At 42.0% G+C, this 18,738-nt stretch overlaps 2 protein-coding genes across 2 annotated transcripts in view; both read left to right on the forward strand.

The window, feature by feature from the left end:
• Nucleotides 1-309: 309 nt before the first annotated feature.
• LOC137260847 (MAM domain-containing glycosylphosphatidylinositol anchor protein 2-like) lies at nucleotides 310-2,543 on the forward strand. The gene is made up of 5 exons (XM_067798405.1): nucleotides 310-367; nucleotides 481-645; nucleotides 823-1,020; nucleotides 2,111-2,269; nucleotides 2,389-2,543. Exons 1-5 carry the CDS (start codon nucleotides 310-312, stop codon nucleotides 2,541-2,543), a joined length of 735 nt encoding a protein of 244 aa, XP_067654506.1.
• Nucleotides 2,544-2,786: 243 nt separating this feature from the next.
• The window catches only part of LOC137260848 (MAM and LDL-receptor class A domain-containing protein 2-like), a 109,993-nt gene continuing 94,041 nt past the window's right edge, over nucleotides 2,787-18,738 (forward strand). Inside the window, exons 1-22 of the mRNA XM_067798406.1 lie at nucleotides 2,787-2,978; nucleotides 3,574-3,736; nucleotides 4,046-4,180; nucleotides 5,339-5,610; nucleotides 5,942-6,029; nucleotides 6,446-6,619; nucleotides 7,047-7,312; nucleotides 7,710-7,797; nucleotides 8,670-8,813; nucleotides 9,272-9,435; nucleotides 10,159-10,348; nucleotides 10,796-10,873; nucleotides 11,197-11,250; nucleotides 11,578-12,066; nucleotides 12,543-12,692; nucleotides 13,296-13,549; nucleotides 14,088-14,316; nucleotides 14,873-15,007; nucleotides 16,112-16,242; nucleotides 16,852-16,936; nucleotides 17,814-17,960; nucleotides 18,386-18,546. Of these exons, the coding sequence (XP_067654507.1) occupies nucleotides 2,787-2,978; nucleotides 3,574-3,736; nucleotides 4,046-4,180; nucleotides 5,339-5,610; nucleotides 5,942-6,029; nucleotides 6,446-6,619; nucleotides 7,047-7,312; nucleotides 7,710-7,797; nucleotides 8,670-8,813; nucleotides 9,272-9,435; nucleotides 10,159-10,348; nucleotides 10,796-10,873; nucleotides 11,197-11,250; nucleotides 11,578-12,066; nucleotides 12,543-12,692; nucleotides 13,296-13,549; nucleotides 14,088-14,316; nucleotides 14,873-15,007; nucleotides 16,112-16,242; nucleotides 16,852-16,936; nucleotides 17,814-17,960; nucleotides 18,386-18,546 (3,789 nt within the window). The remainder of the gene's footprint in view (nucleotides 2,979-3,573; nucleotides 3,737-4,045; nucleotides 4,181-5,338; nucleotides 5,611-5,941; nucleotides 6,030-6,445; nucleotides 6,620-7,046; nucleotides 7,313-7,709; nucleotides 7,798-8,669; nucleotides 8,814-9,271; nucleotides 9,436-10,158; nucleotides 10,349-10,795; nucleotides 10,874-11,196; nucleotides 11,251-11,577; nucleotides 12,067-12,542; nucleotides 12,693-13,295; nucleotides 13,550-14,087; nucleotides 14,317-14,872; nucleotides 15,008-16,111; nucleotides 16,243-16,851; nucleotides 16,937-17,813; nucleotides 17,961-18,385; nucleotides 18,547-18,738) is intronic.

Raw genomic sequence — 18,738 nt, forward strand, 5'->3', positions numbered from 1 at the left:
ACATTTATATACTTTAATTGTAATGATTTTATATTGTTGACTCAAAGTATCCGCCTGGTGTGAAGATCTTTCTTCAGGTCTCATGAGGAAGGCCTTTAATCAGTGTTCGAATCCTATTAATTCTTTGATTCATCAGTACCATACAGTGTGTTTACCTGCGGCCAGCAGCATTCTGGTCCTTCCATCCTCATAAAGCTGAAAATGTGAGTGAGTGAGTTTGATTTTACGCCGCACTCGGCAATATTCCAGCTGTATGGCGCCGGTCTGTAAATAATCGAATCTGGAAGTGACAATCCAGTGCTCAACAACATGGGCATCGATCTCCACCAATTGGAACCGATGACATGTCAGAGCCAAGCCAGCATGGGTTAGTGAGGTTACGACAAGCATGAATTAATGATGGCCATTTCTACCCCGGGCCTTCACGAGTCTGAAAAAGTCCTAGCAGGTGAAGGGTAACTTTATTGCCATTTCTTGCAGCAACACCCAGCCCAGGAACATCAACAGGTCTAGACTGTAACTTCGAGACTTCCTGTTCATACACACAGGACAAAACGGATAAGTTTGACTGGACTAAAAACACAGGAACGACCTCCTCATATGGCACGGGTCCATCTGCAGATCACACATATGGAACCTACAGAGGTATGAAAGCTTCCTGAACCTGTGCCAGTTCATACAACGAGTCTGAGCTATTAATTAAACCTTACGCTGTTTTGTTCCACATCCCATTTTGCCCGAAACTGGTGATTATATTACTCGATATGTAACTGTTTTCTTATTCTAATGTCGTGTGATTTTAATTTTTACCGTTTGTTTTAGGTCATTACATGTTCATCGAGACCTCTGCTCCCCGAGTCATGGGGGACAACGCCCGACTTGTGTCAGGTCCCTACACACCGGGTGGTGCCAACCAATGTCTGGAATTCTACTACCATATGTACGGATCCTCCACTGGTATTTTCCGCGTCTACTTCAGGTCCAACAACAACCTGGGCAATGCTGTATTTACAAAGCAAGGTCAGTTGTCTAACGGTGTCCCATTCGTATATATTTGTAATCAGGTGTATTAGTGACCAAGATTTGCGATATTGTACTTCATATTGAAGAGTTACGTGTTCTATATCAGATACCGATAGTTATGAGTTCATGCTTTTTTCTCAACGATTGTGGTCTGTTTGCATTGAAAACGTACCGATTAACTTCAAAACAAATCAAATGATGCGAAATTAAGATTCCTGAAAATATGACCTTGCCAATTGAAAATATATATCTCAGAATTTAGTAAACTTTGGAAAAAACAGACGATCATAGTCAAAATCGCTATTATGAGGATTCGCAATGGTAAATTCACTTTATAAGAATTACTTCTTTGCTCAAAGTCGAATTCAGGATTTCATGTTTTCACTGCACACATACTATAATTATGATCCTTTGTGGGTTTCACCAAAATTGCATATGTCAACCATATGTCTCATATGCCATACTTCCTCAATACGAATAGTCAAGCATATAATATGAAGCGTGATATATTCCAATGGTCCGTTGGATAATGGTTAAAATGCTTGGCCATCATTACCGGGGTATGAGTCTTCCCCAGATTTACAATGTGTGAGGCTTAATTCTGTTTTTCCCGTCTTGATACTGCTGTAATATTTATGAACGCGACATATCACCATGCTCACTCACTGACTCAAATCAACCTCGGGCGGTTAGGCACAGAAGCACAGGGCTCGGTGTGGTTGCCTACTGGTTAAAGCGTTCGCTCTTCACACTGAAGACCCAGGTTCGATTCCCCACATAGGTACAAAGTATGAAACTCATTTCTGGTGTATCCCGCTCTGATACTGCTGGAGTATTGCCATAAGAGGCATAAAAATTAACTCAATCCCTCAAATCATCATCCGACCAGCATATGAGAACTGCTTTCTTAAGACAACGTCATAGTTTTTCTGTTTCGGCCGTAAAAATCGTAATAATGTAATGTGTTTCAGGAAGATTTGTTTATGATTTATGGGTAAGGTAAAACTGGGTGTCATTCACAATGACTCGTCTCTTTCATCACCCATCACTGCCATATCTGTAGCGCCTTGTACCTTCCATCCAACAGGTAACCAGGGCAACAGATGGATTCGAGGTCAAGTGTCCATTCCAGCAAACACACCAACGTTCAACGCTGTATTTGAGGCGGTCAGAGGCAGGTCCTACAATGGCGACATCGCCCTTGACGACATATCTGTGAAAGCAGGGACCTGTGGACAGGCTCCAGGCAAGTGACAACAGATCTGACCACGACCAATGAAGTTTCCACATGTTTTGATGTATTGATACTTATTTTGTTGTAGATTAGGACCATATCTCAGAGTGACATTTTATTTTTATCCGCAGGAGATTGCGACTTTGAAATCGACAAATGCAGCTGGAGTAACATGAAAACGGATGACTTCGACTGGGTTGTGGGGAGTGGTACAACCACCAGCTCATCAACCGGCCCGTCCAGCGACCACACATTTGGGAATAGTCAAGGCAAGCAGTTCAAATAGCTTATAATTCCACCACAGAAGAAGAAAAGAAATCTCCTCGTATTTGGTTTCGAGGAACATGGCAAAAAAACTATCTTCGCTCTGATATTCCTTCCCTCCCTAACCAAGCAAACATACATCTAATGAACTTTACGTACGTTCAATTATTTTCATGGATGCTTTTGACCTTGCACAGGTAAATACCTATTCATTGAGACATCTGCTCCAAGACGTCCCGGAGACAAGGCGTTCCTCCAGAGCGCTATGTTCCAGTCCAGCACGGGCCAGTGCATGTCATTCTACTACCATATGTTCGGCTCCACCATCGGGACTCTGAACGTCCTTGTCCAACCACAGAACCAGAATGCCACCGTCATCTGGTCTCTGTCTCACCAACAACAGGGCACATGGCAGCAGGGCGTTGTGCCAGTACCCCAACAAGGAAACAGCTACCAGGTGCGTGTACACTAGACATGAAATATTACAAGCATCTAATCATAGCAGCGGATCTGTTAGTGAGTGAGTTTAGTTTTACGCCAGCTATATGGCGGCCGTCTGTAAATATTCGACTCTGGGCCAGACAGCATGAGCATCGATCTGCGCAGCTGAGACCCGACGACATGTGTCAACCAAGTCAGCGAGCCTGACCACCCGATCCCGTTAGTCGCCTCGTACGACAAGCAGTGGCCTTTTATGACAAACATGGCTTGCTGAAGGCCTATCCTATCCCGGATCTGGCGTGTCATTTTTTTCAGTTCGCACGACGAAATATCATCATAACTAAGCATTTGGTTCCAAGTAGCGCTGTAGACAGCGTGGCCCCTTGTCCACGTTTAATGGCGGCAAGTTTATCGTTACTACAATTGTTATTAATAAAGTCTGTCAAAAGGAAAGTTGCATGTTTTGGAACATTTGTTGTGAGACAAATTATAATCATGGCCCCTACATAACGAAGTATATCGCTGATCACTGTCAATAAGAAAAGACTGTCAGATGTCAGATGTGCTCAGGATGTCTCAGGGATAAACTTATATTATGTCTCGATCCTAAGGTACTTTTTGAGGGAATTCGCGGCTCCGGTTACACGGGCGACATCGCCATCGACGACATCACGTTCTCAACACAGAATCCTTGCCCTTTGACGCCGGCGAAGGCAGCGGCGACAACGCCAGTGCCTCCCATCACCACCACAGTCGCTACCGGAACTGCACCAGGTTAGCCTTTAATTGGGCAAACTTTTTTGGCTACATCTGATCCATTTCCTGGAGATGTGTTTCCGCGACTGATTCTGTTATTGTAGGTCATTATTATCTAGCTGTTATTTTTGTTTCGATGCTGCTCAGCCGTCCTCAGAAGATTCCGTTACCCTCTCTCCTTAATGTACACCCCTCTACATCAATCGCACCTTAGGCCCTGTTTCGATTTCAACATGTTTATTATGTGTAACCAACCATCGGTGTCCCATAACATGTTATTCATATCTTGCTGAAGAAAGCGTTAAGACAGCGCCAATTCCATTGCAGCTGGTTTCACCTGCAACTTCGACACCAATGCCTGCAGCTGGACACAAGACAAGACCGATGACTTCGACTGGACAAGACATCGTGGTAGTACATCAAGCTATGGGACCGGACCAAGCTCTGACCATACAGCTCAAAGTATGTCAAGGATAATACAAGCGTTGCTGGAATATTGCTATAAGTGGCGTAAAATTTAACTCAGTCCCTAAAATCAACAGTCAATCAGCATACGAGAACGTTTTTTTACGACGCCATATTTTTTTCAGCCGTTTCAGTTGTAATAATCGTAATAATGTATTCAACCTCCTTGATAATGTAAGGTTGTGTAAGATTATTTTGAATAATAATTATCATAATAATTTACATAATGCGGGCCCAATGTTCAAAGTCACACAATACAGGATTAAAATACGTTCATTTGATTCAGCATGAAAGGTAGCCTTTTTGAAACAGATAGGTTCTCAGATTTGATCTGAGCCCTTGGTAAGATGGTACACTTCGAAGAGTATGGGGAAGGCTGTTCCATTCAGTGGCTGCATAGAACGCAAACGATCTTTGGCCAAACCTTGTCGTTCTGCCTCTGGGTACACACAAGATGTTTTGTGAGGTAGATCTGAGAGATCTTGCTGGTGTGTACAGCTGGAGAAGTTCACAGAGATAAACAGGGCCTAGATTTTCGAAGCACTCTTAGCGGTAAGAAAGTCGTAAGTGCCATACATTGACATTAACTTACGATTATCTTAGTGCTAAGAGAGCTTCGAATCTAGGCCCTGGAGCAGTAGCTGTTACACACTTACGGGTGATGCACAGAACTTTAAAGGCAATCCCCTGACGGACAGATAACCAATGCAAGCGCTGAAGCACGGGTGTGATATAGCTAGATTTTGCACATAGATTAACCACTCTTACACAATTATTCTGAATACCGACATGTTCACCACGCTCATGCTTTTAACCGCTTCCTTCCACGGAAAGCAGGGATGACTTTCAGCGTTGTCAGAGTGTGGGTGAGTGAGTTTAGTTTTACGCCGCTTTTAGCAATATTCTAGTAAGGTCACGGCGTGTACCACCAGGAACGGGTACCCGTGTGAGTTATCGATGAAACTGATATATTCAAATCATCAGGAGATGCTTTTACACTTTTTATGAATATCCTGCAATCATCAGATTGAATATGCTCATACAGTTATCAAAAGCAAATATCTCAACACATTTATCAATATATATATAACACCTGGCTATGGCCTTTGTTACTACTACTAAATAAACTACTACTATAATGTTGGTATTACTCAGATGGTTACTACATGTTCATCGAAACATCATCACCACGGCGACCTGGCCAGAAAGCCCGTCTAATAAGTCCACCCATCAACGGTAACTACCAGATGTGTCTGGTCTTCTTCTACCACATGTACGGCCCCCACATCAACGCGCTCAACGTGTACTTCTCCAGGCGTGGAACTCTCGGGACCCCCGTGTGGACTAAACAGCACACTCAGGGCAACGCCTGGAAGAGAGGGACTGTCCAGATACCCGGGGGAAGCACGACCGCTTCTGTCACTAATGTAATAATTTGACTGGAATCTCATGATTGTGTTCATCGTTAAACGTCATGCTTGGCCCAAACTGCAACTGCATCGTTTTCTGTTATATGATTTCTAAAATCAGTTTTTTTCTTGAAAAACGCTTTAACGCATACTTCATCGTGTAAGGCAATGCTTTAATGTGTCCTAAATGTAACTGCATTGTTTTGTTATATCATCATGTAAATCACTTTTTTCTCATGAAAATCATTTAAACACAGTATTCATATCGTTTACAGTTATACTTTAAGGTGGCTCTAGGCAAATTGTGTCAAACAGACATTGTATTCTGAAAAGAAGTTGTTATTTCCAGATCGTTTTTGAGGGCTTGCGGGGAGTAAGTTATTTGGGAGATATCGCAATCGATGACGTCAGTCTCAACCCCGGATCCTGTAATCAAGGTAGGTATAATAACCGGATGTTAACTCACATAGCGCCTTGGACTGGATATTTTCCACGCTTCTTTAAGCAATTGTCATTTACAAGGACTGGTGTGTTTGGTTGGTACTGTGACGAGTTCAATGTTACAAGGTGGCAATGACATTTTGATTCGCCAAGGGACTATGGACTTAATACGTTGCACTTCCTTAAACAATATATCGTTGTGTACGGTTGATACTGTGTTAGAATGAGCTCTGGTTCAGTAATTGGAAAACAGAAGCCTAAAAGAACTTAGGATATAAACCAATGGTGAGCGATTCGTAGTTAGGCTAATGAAATAGAACGAACATCGAGTCGTGATGTTACCACTTCTTCAGTGTTTTGTCAACCTGGGTGCACAAGTCTTTTTATTGTGGTTTGTTTGAATATATACCAGCCCCAACACAAGGGAGCATCCCCGCCTCGCCTATCGACTGTAACTTCGAATCATCCAGCATATGTAACTACCACCAGGACAAGACGGACAACTTTGACTGGACGAGAAGGTCGTCAGGCACATCTTCTTATGGAACTGGACCCAGTAGTGACCACACTTACGGAACACGACAAGGTCAGTAGTCGATTGGAAGGGATGATAGAGGCTGCTGACATCACTAAATGTCATTCGTTATCATTTTATATGATCAGTATGTCAAGACAAAACATCCACAAACAGATCAGTATTTCACGAACGTTTCAAGACAGGGAACGTCTCTTCAAAATTAACATTTCAATACACAGGACATTAGCTCCATTGTAATGTAAACATTTCCATATTTCAACCCTTAAAGTGTGTGTGTGTCAATGTGCTTTCATCATCGAGAATTGTTTATCTAGATTAACATTAAAAAATATATCTCTATACACACACGTATGTGTGAGCAATAGAAGAGGATAGGAAGGCAATAAGCAGTCAATTGCTCAGTATCGTGTGCAAAGTACAGAAGTACTGATATACATCCGCTCTGTACATCCTAATGTCCACCCTTATGTTTAAGGCTCCTACATGTACGTCGAGAGTTCTGTTCCCCGTCGCTATGGTGACACAGCGCGACTCTGGAGTCCTGCATTCTCGGGCAAGAATGGCCGATGTCTCACATTCTGGTACCACATGTACGGCGCCAGCATGGGAACTCTGTCAGTGTACGCTGCCCAGAACTCCACCAGGCTCATCCTAGGTTCACCAATCTGGCACCTCTCTGGTAACCAAGGCAACACATGGAAACAGGAATATGTGCAACTTCCGAATTACAACTCCATGCACGTGAGTTGACTTGTACCTGCATGAATACAATACTTATTGTTACCGCTGAGTTTAACGATTTCGTAGCCAGGAATAATAAGAGGCAGGAGTTGGATTGATTTTTTGGTGACTGTCGGATGTTAATTTTGGTGACTCTGAGTTCGTCAGTTGGTTGGTTTGTTGTTTAACGAGGACTCAGCTATATGGGGCGGTCTTGAAAAAAAAAACATCGAGTGTGCACCAGTCAATCCAGTGATCAACATCAAGAGCATTTTCTATGCAATTGTCAACAAGTCAGCGAGTTGACCACCCGATGCGTCAGTCGCTTCTTACAACAAGAATGGATCTTCACGGATCTTTGAGTTAGTAATCAACAAAATTCTGACACATATTTTCACATGTTTGTTATCATTTTCAGGCTGTTTTTGAAGGTCGTATTGGCAGAAGTTACACTTCCGACGCAGCCATCGATGACATCAAACTTCTCAGGTCCTGTCCAACACCAGGTATAAATCATCAGCTCACCCAATTTAACCTACTAATAATTTTCAGACATTGATATGGTGTAAGATGCTGCATGGCGATCAACGAGACAAGCGTTCCGTTTAGTTTAGGAAGTGCTGCATTTAATCAAAATGGTTTTGTAAAAGAATCCCATTAACGATTAAAAATGTTTCCGGGGCAACACAATGGCCATCAATCAACTCAAGACGCATTAGTATTAGTAATGCCTCAAGTAATTACTAATACTGGTGAAGTAATCAACAGCAATGACGCTACATGGGACGTGGAGACTATTAATAATACACGGGGGCACGAGCGCGCGCGCACACACACAAACACACACACAAACAACCATTCACCTTCGTGACAAACATTCGTGTTTCAAATTGGCTAACGTCGGTGTGCTGGAGAAGTGACAAGCGAAATGTCAGCTGTCATGATGCCTTCGATTATGGTGTATTTGAAGTCTTTGTGACACCTGGTATTTATCTTGGTGATATCGGCAGACAGCCATTGCTTCCCCTGAAGATATCCCATTAGAGATTACATTTCCTTCAGCAGAGGGTCAGCAAATATTGTATTGCGACGTTTACAGCACGGTTCCTGAAATTTATGTTTACTTTATGGCTGATCCCATTTTGTTATTATGGGATTTGAACCCAATCGATGTCACGAGCGGATAGTTTCACTAGGCAAAGGTTAATCTCAGAAAAGGCCCTGACACTGACAGACATAAATATATATCCGCATCCAAAGTGTACTATGTTTGTAATATAGGTCGTGTTCATTGTACTGCGTTTGGCTTTAATTTTTGTTGTAAAATGTATTCACTGCTTAAGATTACAACACAGTCGTGTACTTTCTATTTGTGTAGGAGATTGTAACTTTGAAAGCAGTACTTGCGGATGGTCCAATTCTCGCACTGACCAGTTTGACTGGGTGAGACTGAGAGGACAAAATAACAAGTATGGGACCCTCCCCGCCATAGGAGACCACACCTTTGGCACATCCAAAAACGGTTAGTATTTTCTGGGGATTTTGTAAAGATAGTTCATCAATGAATCTGTAGGAAATTCAATATGATATAAATAGTGCTTATAATCGACTCTGGACCAAACTATACAGTGGTTGATGTCATCCGTAATGATCATCTCTGAGGGTACCTTGGCATGAACCAATAACGAGACCAATACATTTTCCTAAATCTTTGGGTAGGCTTTTTAAAGTACGAATGAAATTTGTAGTTTGTATGCTTATTTGACCGTTATAAATAATTGCCACTTTTGAGTTTCAATCAGAATCGGCATGAAGTAGTTTTATAGAAAATATAGTTCCATATTTCTGAAAGTTGTAGCATGTTGTATCACCTTCACGTATACATGTATAAAGAGATAGATCAAACATTGAAATGGAACTGTTAATGATTTACTCTGAGAAAGAAGAGAAAGATGTTAAACAACGCCTTCATCTCACCAGGCTCCTACATGTACATCGGAGACGGTAGCAGCGTAGCCGCCAAGTCCACGGCTGACTTTGTGTCTCAATCCATGAGTCCTACTGGCGACACCGGACGATGCATCAACTTCTGGTTCATGCAGATAGGCAGTTCATTCGGTTCCATCACTATGTACATAATGCAGGTAGGTAGCTGGCATGTCTGCCCATTACTGTCATAAGGCAGTTGAACGGTGGTGGGCGGTGGGCTGAAATATTCTGCCCACTGGATTACATTCAAAATGTAACTTTGGCATTTTAACCATCTTGTCTTCCTCTGTCGATTGCTACAACCATTCACCTATCTTTCTCCCTCTAATCCCACCCGTGAAGGTCACGGGGTAGAATAGGACTTCAGCAACCCATGCTTGCCATAAAAGGCGACTGTGCTTGTCGTAAGAGGCAACTAACGGGATCGGGTGGTCAGGCTCGATTGACACATGTCATCGGTTCCCAATTGCAGAGATCGATGCTCATGCTGTTGGTCACTGGATTGTCTGATCCAGACTCGATTATTTACAGACCTCCACCATATAGCTGGAATATTGCTGAGTGTGGCGTAAAACTAAACTCACTCACTCACTCACTCACTCACTCACTCTAATCCACATTTGCGACTAGCATTTCAATTTCACAACACTGTGGGCTTGCCCTTTAACTGCAATCTGTAGCCGATATTGTCATATATAAACCACTAAATCCTTATATAAACGCGATAGGGAGCCTAGTGGTTAAGGTGGTACCAGGTCAGTTCGAGTCCTTAATTGAGTAGGATCTCTGAAGCTCATGTGTGGTGCTATCCCACCAGTATCGCTATCATAAGGGGAAAAAAAGCCCAGCTCACTGAAACAAGATATTTGCAATTTCAGAACACAAGTCGGATCCCAATCTGGTACATGGACGGGACTCAAAGATCTAATACTTCGCAGTGGACGAACGGCCAGGCCACCTTCACCAGCACTCGGCCTTACAGTGTTGTATTCTCTGTTGTACGTCTTGGAGGAGCCCATGGCTACATCACCCTTGATGACATCACATTCAAACCAGGACACTGTGCCTGTAAGTACATGTAATTCTGACGCGAGTTTCGTAATCAAAATACAACCACAAAACTGTATTCTCCGTGTTTGTCATGAATGATCAATACCCGTGAAGATTTGGGTTAGAATTGATCTTCAGGATCCCATGCTTCTCGTAAGGGAGGAGCAACGGGATCCTTGATCAGACGCGTTGATTTGGTTGACACGTGTAATCGAAGTTTCGAAGATAGATGCTAATGATGTTGATCACTGAATTGACTGTGATCGATTAGACAAGACTCGATTATTTACAGACCGCCGTCATATGACGGGAGACAAATCGTGGTATTTTAGTATAATCTGATTGCGGTCCCCCGACTACCGCCAATCCTCCATTTTTTCTTGTCACCCTGTGATCTCTCATTCATATCTAAGACCTTTTCACGAATAATAATAATAATAATAATGTTTTGGATTTATATTTCAGTTCTGCCCTCACTGGCAGCAACAGGATCATCAGTTGCTCCATATTTGTTGTCGTCGACACCAACACCCCCTACAGCAGGTGACATTACGACTTCAGCTTTAGGATAAGGAACTCCTATTTTACCATCTGTAAAGCAATCCAGTATTTTTACGTCATCAACTAATAAAGCCCTACTGGCCATTGGTTTTGGTGAAAGGGAGAGTGCTCATTTTAACTTTTCCGACTTGGAATGGAGTAGCAATATAAAAATGTACGACATACCAACCAACATAGACAATTATAATACGTTATTTGTTCCTGTTGATGACCAAAATGTGTATTTAGTTGATTGCAGCTGATATCTTTACAAACTGATCTGTGTCATTAGCGTGCTTTATGATGTGATGATCATGTGAAACTAGTGAAACTAGTGAAGCTGGTTCTCAGTTATGGGCAAGGTGACCTGTGGTTCTCAGGTGAGGCAAATGATCTTTGGGTACGTCCAGTTCAAGACCCAAGGGACGTATCATACTTCGAGACATGATCAAATGCATATTACCTCTATGATAGACTGATACACACACAGAGATCAGTTGAGCTGAGAGTCTCAATCAGTTTGATTTTTGACAATCGATGTTTGTCTTTATGCTTAAAGTTACAGGGTCATTGTCATCAAAGAACAATGATGACAGTGCAACCTCAAAGGCTATGACCTTGATTTGTTCGGGATTAGAATATGAGACATCCTTCACCTTCAGTTAGTAGGACTACGTTGTGTACAACCGTACATCATTCTATTACAGCTCCATCACCTTATGATTGTAACTTTGAGACCGGACTCTGCAGCTGGACACAAGCAAAGGACGACCAGTTTGACTGGACCCGCCACAGGGGCGGCACCTCAAGCATCGGCACAGGACCATCAGTTGACCACACCACAGGAACATCCTCTGGGTACTACGTCTTCATCGAGACATCCTCGCCGAGGGTCTACAATGACAAAGCCAGACTGGTCAGCCCAGTTGTGAAGGACATAACTCCCAAATGCCTCCACTTCTGGTACCATATGTACGGCCCGGACGTGAACACTCTCAATGTTTACATCATGTCTGGAGGAAACCTTGGAAGCCCCGAGTGGACCAAACAAGGAACAGTTGCGAACAAATGGATGGAAATGGATATCGACATCTCGACAAACTCCTCCTATCAGATAGTATTTGAAGGTGTTCGAGGGACAAGCTATGCAGGAGACATTGCCGTAGACGATATCAGTCTTACAAGTGGATTGTGTGGTTAGTGTGGTTTATGTGAGGCGGGGAACTTGATAATGGATAGGAAGTATCCGAGTTAAGCAACTTTTCAAAGACAGACATTTTATCAACGCACCTCCATTTCTTTTCTATCACCACCTTAAGCACATGGGGTGCAAATCACAACGCATTATCGCCATACACGGGCATGGGGTTCCATTCTACATTATGACAGTTTTTTATGAAGGTCGATTTTTTCATTATTACCGTACCAACAATCGTTGACTCTGACGTATCTCCCAGTTTTCATCAATTAAAAATTCAAATTGAATTTCCTACTTATTTGAAGAGTGTATAAAGCACTGTCACGGAATGCATCCCAAATGTTTTCGGAAGTTCTATTTTGTATTCTTTGGTTCCTGAAAATTATATCATAACTACTATCTTCTTAACTAGAGTAGGTGTGTATTTCTTATGGTTTCGAGTTTTTAATATCATTCTTTTTTGTTATGTTACAGGTTCCTTCCACACGTGCAGATTTGAAGATCCAAATATTTGCGGTTATCAACAGGATCCACGTGACGACTTCGACTGGACACGTACTCATGGTCGGACAGGTTCCTTTGACACTGGACCCACAGATGACCACACCTACGGAACAATATCTGGTACGAGCAAACTGTCACGTGATCTCTGTGTTGTTATTCTTTAGAAGGAATTCCTTATGCAGAGAAGTGAATAATTACAGGTGTTTAATGCTTTGAGTCAGATATGTGAATGTAGACGATGGCCAAGCAAAATTTAGATGAAAGAAAATAAATCTGCAAATTCCTTCTCCACAGATACAAGCGTTAAATATATTTTGGGCCATTTTGGGTTTTTTCTTGTGAAGAGACCAAAAATCAATGGAAAAGCTCTGTTCTATTGAACTGAGTGAGAAAGTTGAGTTTTATACCGCACTAAGCAATGCTCCAGCTATATGGCACCGGTCTGTAAATAATCGTGTCTGGAACAAATATCTAGTAGTCCACAGCATGAGCATCAATCTACACACACAACTGGGATATGATAACATGTGTTTGACTATCCGATCCATTTAGTCACCTCCTACGACAAACATGGATTGCTGATGACCATTTCTGTATATTCCGTACAAATATATCAAGCATTTGAACATAATTAAGAATACAATTCAACAAGTTTACAGGCACTACCATTGTAGCCTGTTAATTTATGTGTGGTTTGTTCATCATTGTTCATACTTTGTACAGGGCATTACATGTACACGGAAGCTTCTGGCAAAAGCCAAGGACAAAAAGCAAGACTTATCTCCACTGTCCAGCAAGCCACCAACGATGCCTGTCTGACCTTCTGGTACCACATGTGGGGCAAGGCTACTGGTACCCTCAACGTCTATGCCAAAGTCGGCGATCAGTTCGGAGGAGCAATATGGACGCGGTCAGGTAACCAAGGCGACCTCTGGTTACAAGGAAGGACAACTGTCAAGGCTCAAGGAAGCTGGGAGGTAGGACTATTTGTGTATTGCTTTCTATTTAGTGATTGAACTGAGGTGGTGAGTGAATATGGTTCTAAACTCGAAATAGTCGCTGCATAGGGTAAAGCCGCTTAGGAATGTTTGTGAGTTGATGATCTCTAGTGACCGAATACGGGCTAATGACGCTTTAGGAATAGTTTAGACACTTTAGTGACACAGGTATTGTCGCTTTGGGAATGAGTGTGAATCAATGTCCATTCGGTGACGGAATACATATGGAAGGAAGGGTTGCCAGCTGATGATTTTTTGGTGAATGGTTAAAGGTCACATACAACCCAAAAAATTAACCATAAATAAAACACAGTTATCACTTATTCATAATTTATAAAATGTATCGCTGATTAAGAAAAAAACCAAAAAAACCCAAATAAACAAAGTATAAGGTATAATCGCAAATCAAAAATGCAACATACTGTGGTTTGATTTACCTTCCTCGAAACAAAGTAGCCGCAATACTCGGTTAAATGCTTTACTCGGAAGAATGCTAGGTGCCTATGTGTTCTTTCAGGCTGTGTTTGAGGGTGTCATGGGCAGCGACTACACCGGTGACATCGGCCTCGACGACGTCCTCATCATCGATGGCGCTTGTGGATCTCTAGGAGACTGTAACTTTGAGAAGGGCAAATGTATGTGGAAAAACATCGGAGGAGATGACTTTGACTGGATGTCTGGATCCGGAAAAACTACCAGCACTTTCACAGGACCAGTCTCTGACCATACCACAGGCGATGGCACAGGTGAATCTCGACAGCTTATACTATTATAGCTAGCAAGATAGTCGGCAGGATACTGTATCAACATGTCTCAAATCTCCCAGAATCAGAGAATGTAATGTAATGTAATGTAATGTAATGTAATGTAATGTAATGTAATGTAATGTAATGCTAATAGCTCTTTGGGGATCTAGGGCGGGTGTTTGTGTGTTTGTGTTTATGAAAACTGCATATGTACCATTTCTATTTTGAAAAAAAACCGCCAAGAAATAAACACTAACACCTGTGTGATGCAAAATTAATGGTCTAAACTGACTTATGGACTTTCTTGTGCAGAATGACACCCCATGCACATGTTTACACTGCCCGTCCAAAATCTAATTCCATGTTCCCCTACTTTTTAAGAGTATGTTTTGTAAATCGTCCAATCATCCGTTCAAGGAATACATCAGATCAGTATCGCTTCAAGATGAAGAAGGCTGAGACTAACTTCAAGAAAGTCTTCATCCAGATTTTTCTTTAAAAGGTAACAGATGGTCTCACTGCAATATCTCTCACATCGATAATCAATACATTGCAGGAACTTATATGTTCATTGAGACATCCGCACCTCGGGTCCAGGGCGACAGAGCATGGTTTCAGAGTCCTTTGCTAATGCCCTCCACGTCCACCCACTGCATGAGTTTCTGGTACAACATGTACGGCAGCACCATTGGTAAGTTTCAACATCAAGGAGAAATGCTGACTCACCATAGGTATGGCATCGTCGAAAAGACTACAGGTAGGGTCGGTATGGCCGAAATCCAATACTTGAACACATATTTGAATATCTTACCTTCCTGTAAAATACTTGAATTCCATTGGTCAGTGACACTTTAACGCGTTTCCGTGTCAACTCTCCCAGGAAGATGACAATTGGAAAGAAAACATACTACCTGCTGCCACGGTAACCGTTAAACGTAAATGTTGCATTGTAGAAAAACGTTACAAAGAAGGACAAATAAGACAGTTTGGGCGGAATTCAATGCTTGAAGACATGTTTCGTTATCTTGCCTTCTTGTGAAATGCTTTAATTGTATTGGACAACAACCGTATGACGTCATAATATGACGCACGTAGAGCAAGGAGTTCGAAATCCGCTCCATTAGATGGTTTAGTGTTCACAATGTACACGTTTATTTTACCAACTTTCGCTGATTTATTTAAATTATTTTATACTTCGAATCGTTTGTACACTCTGCTTAAACGCAATCGTTGACGGAACAAATTCAAGCATGCTTGAAAACGGTATCAGAATCCATACCGAAACGTCGCTATTGTGAAAATAAAGTTGATTATCCATAAAATTTGTTCCGTCACCGTCAGCTCAGCAACTTCTAAAATGCTTCTAAAACAGTTTAAACGCAATTAACCATTTTTTTTATAAGTTTGTCAAAATATGTTTCGCTGATGTTAAATATCCAGTCGAGAGGCAGACGCCATTTTGTGTTCATGTCATATAGTCGGTAGCGAGCTTATGAATCCTCAAAATACAATATAATGATAATTTGTATATTAAACATGGCCGAAAGATAATTACGTCGTCATGTAAAATATGGACATGCCTCCTAAACGTTAATCTCAATATGTCTTTGTAGCTTGCTTAGGACTCGCTGGCCATTCCTAAGTTGTCCCGCCCGGCCTTTCATGTATATCAATCTAATAACACAGTAATTTAGACAAATATTTTTATCAACATAAAAACATCATTTATTATTTTTTACGACCAATGGTAGTTAGTGAACAGTGATACCTATATGTTCACGTGTTTTGTACACAGGACTCCTGAACCTGTATATTGACAACCAGGCGAACACAACACATACATGGGTCTGGGGACAGAGTGGAAACAAGGGTCAGGCTTGGCTGCAGGGACAGCTCCCAATACCCCCTCAAACAACTGGCTTCATGGTAAGACCGACCTTGTTTTAACGAATGCGCGCGCAAATAAACCTCCAAACTTCATGGTAATATCAATTGCCAGGCGCTTAACCCTAAACAGTCATATTCGCGAAGGGCTTTTCGTTTACTACTTCAGTGATCTGATTAAACAAATTATTATAAGACATTTATATAGCACACTTATCCATGCAACTTATGCTTGCTCAAGGCGCTGATATTTGTTTCTCTCGATCATTCGATGCCCGTCTCAGCGTCACATGCTGCCACTAGGCGCAGCGAGTTTATTGTGGCTCTCTCATCCTACCGAGGTACCCAATTCACAATTGGGTAGACTGGAACTCATAGTCACAGTACTTTGTCCAGGTAACGTTGCTGTACCCGCAACTAGGCGTGTGCACGTATTCTTGTGGTCGCAAAATGGTAATATAGCATCCATCTGATGTGTATAACACATCCATCTGATTCTACATCCAAGTTGAAAAGAGAACAAGTTATTTTGATCACGATCAGATATATAGGCAGAATGTATCAATGCTAGTGCCACATTAAGGAACAGGGAACATAGTGGATTACATCATTACCGAATAATTAAGTCCTAACCATATCTTTTCATTGCAGATGCGGTTCGAAGGCGTGCGAGGTTCGAACTATAATGGAGATATAGCCATTGATGACATCACATTCACCACCTCGGCTTGTGGATGTAAGTAGTGGATGACTGACAACGTGGATGTGTTATAACAGAACGTACGTCAATGCACTAGGTTACAGGGGCGGTGGGTAGCCAAGAGGATAAACCATTTGCTCGTCACACGAAAGATCCGAATTCGATTCCCTATATGGGTATAAATTCTTAAGCCCATGTCTGGTGTCCTTACTGTAACATTGCAGAAGCGGCGCAAAACTAAACTCAGTCACCAGATACCAGCCAATTTGAATTAATTCGTACCAGTACGGCAGGGCATGATTATTCTTTTCGCAAACATCTGTTGTCATGGAGATAATTTGTAACACAATTTTGTGATGGAATGATTTCAACAGAGCAAGTCCTGTATTCCCTGGTCACCTCGTGTTGTAGTGGTTGATAATACTGGGAGGAGTTTAGCTGGTTGCTTGACCAGGTTGAAATCCTGATCTGGTTCTACATTAAATCTGGGCATGTAGTGATAGGTATGATTACATCATGACTTTTGAAACGTACAACGGTCTTAAAGGCATTGTTCATTCTTTTATTGTAGATAATCCCAGATCGGCAGATCCTTCAAAGATCCCTTCGACCTCTGCTGCTTTGACAAGCCCAACGCCCAGCCCATTTGGTAAAACACTGATTCAGCCACGTTTGTTGAACCTAGTAATATTGAATTTGTATCAATTGACTTTGAAGCAGCTTTTTCAAGCAGTACAAAAAATCCAATGTACCAGTACATCACGGGATATATGCAAACCATGTTGCTCTTTCTTTGTTGCGTAGGGTAGCTTAGTGGTGAATGCGTTCTCTCGTCACATCGAAGACTCAAGTTCGATTCACGGCATGGATACAATGAGTGAAACCCTGGTCTAAGACCATTTTAACATTTCAGTTTCTCAGTCCAAGTATGACTGCGACTTTGAGACCAACCTATGCTCCTGGACCCAAGCCACGGACGACCAGTTTGACTGGACTAGAACCCAGGGTCCAACCGGCAGCTATAGTACTGGCCCCACCGTTGACCACACCAAAGGAACGAGTAAGTGAAGGATGAGAATGAGTGAATGAGAGAATGAGTGAGCTAATGGGGCTGTACTCCGTTAAGCTATATAATACAGTCTACTGTCAAGTCCAAATATGACTTTCAAAAATAGTACGCATATGGCAATTGATTCTTATGCTGAGGTATAAGGAGAGAAATTATTACGATGTGACATATATCATGGTTTTTATGCTGATAATGATGGTGGTGGTGTTGCTCCTGGTGGTGGTGGTGGTGGTGATGATGATGGTTGTGGTGGTGATGATGATGTTGGCGGTGGTGATGATGGTGGCGGTGGTGATGGTGGTGGTGGTGATGATGATGATAGACAGTTAACAAAATACATGTATAGGTATGATCGACAAACAAGAAAACATGATTTCATATATTAAGCATATTCAGTTATGTTGATTTCCTAAAAGGGAACGGCTGGTACATGTACATCGAAACATCGGCGCCTCGTATCGAGAACGACACAGCGCGACTCGTCTCTGCCCAGCTGTCAACCAATCAGGACTATTGTCTTCAGTTCTGGCACCATATGTACGGGCCTCACATCAACAGACTCACGGTCTACTTACGGGTTGGTATTTGCCGTTGTCAACTTAAAGTACTCTTAGTGTAAGTTAATTTTGATTGCCTGTCAAAGCAATGATATTAGTTTTCGTTATTTGCGTTATTTCTTTTATGAAAGTATTTTTTGTTTTTGTTGTTGTTTTTCGTTTTCATTAAAATCTGCAGATAAACATATGTGGAAGAGGAGTGTTATGACTGG

Source organism: Haliotis asinina, chromosome 14, assembly GCF_037392515.1.
Source record: "Haliotis asinina isolate JCU_RB_2024 chromosome 14, JCU_Hal_asi_v2, whole genome shotgun sequence".
NCBI lineage: Eukaryota > Metazoa > Mollusca > Gastropoda > Lepetellida > Haliotidae > Haliotis > Haliotis asinina.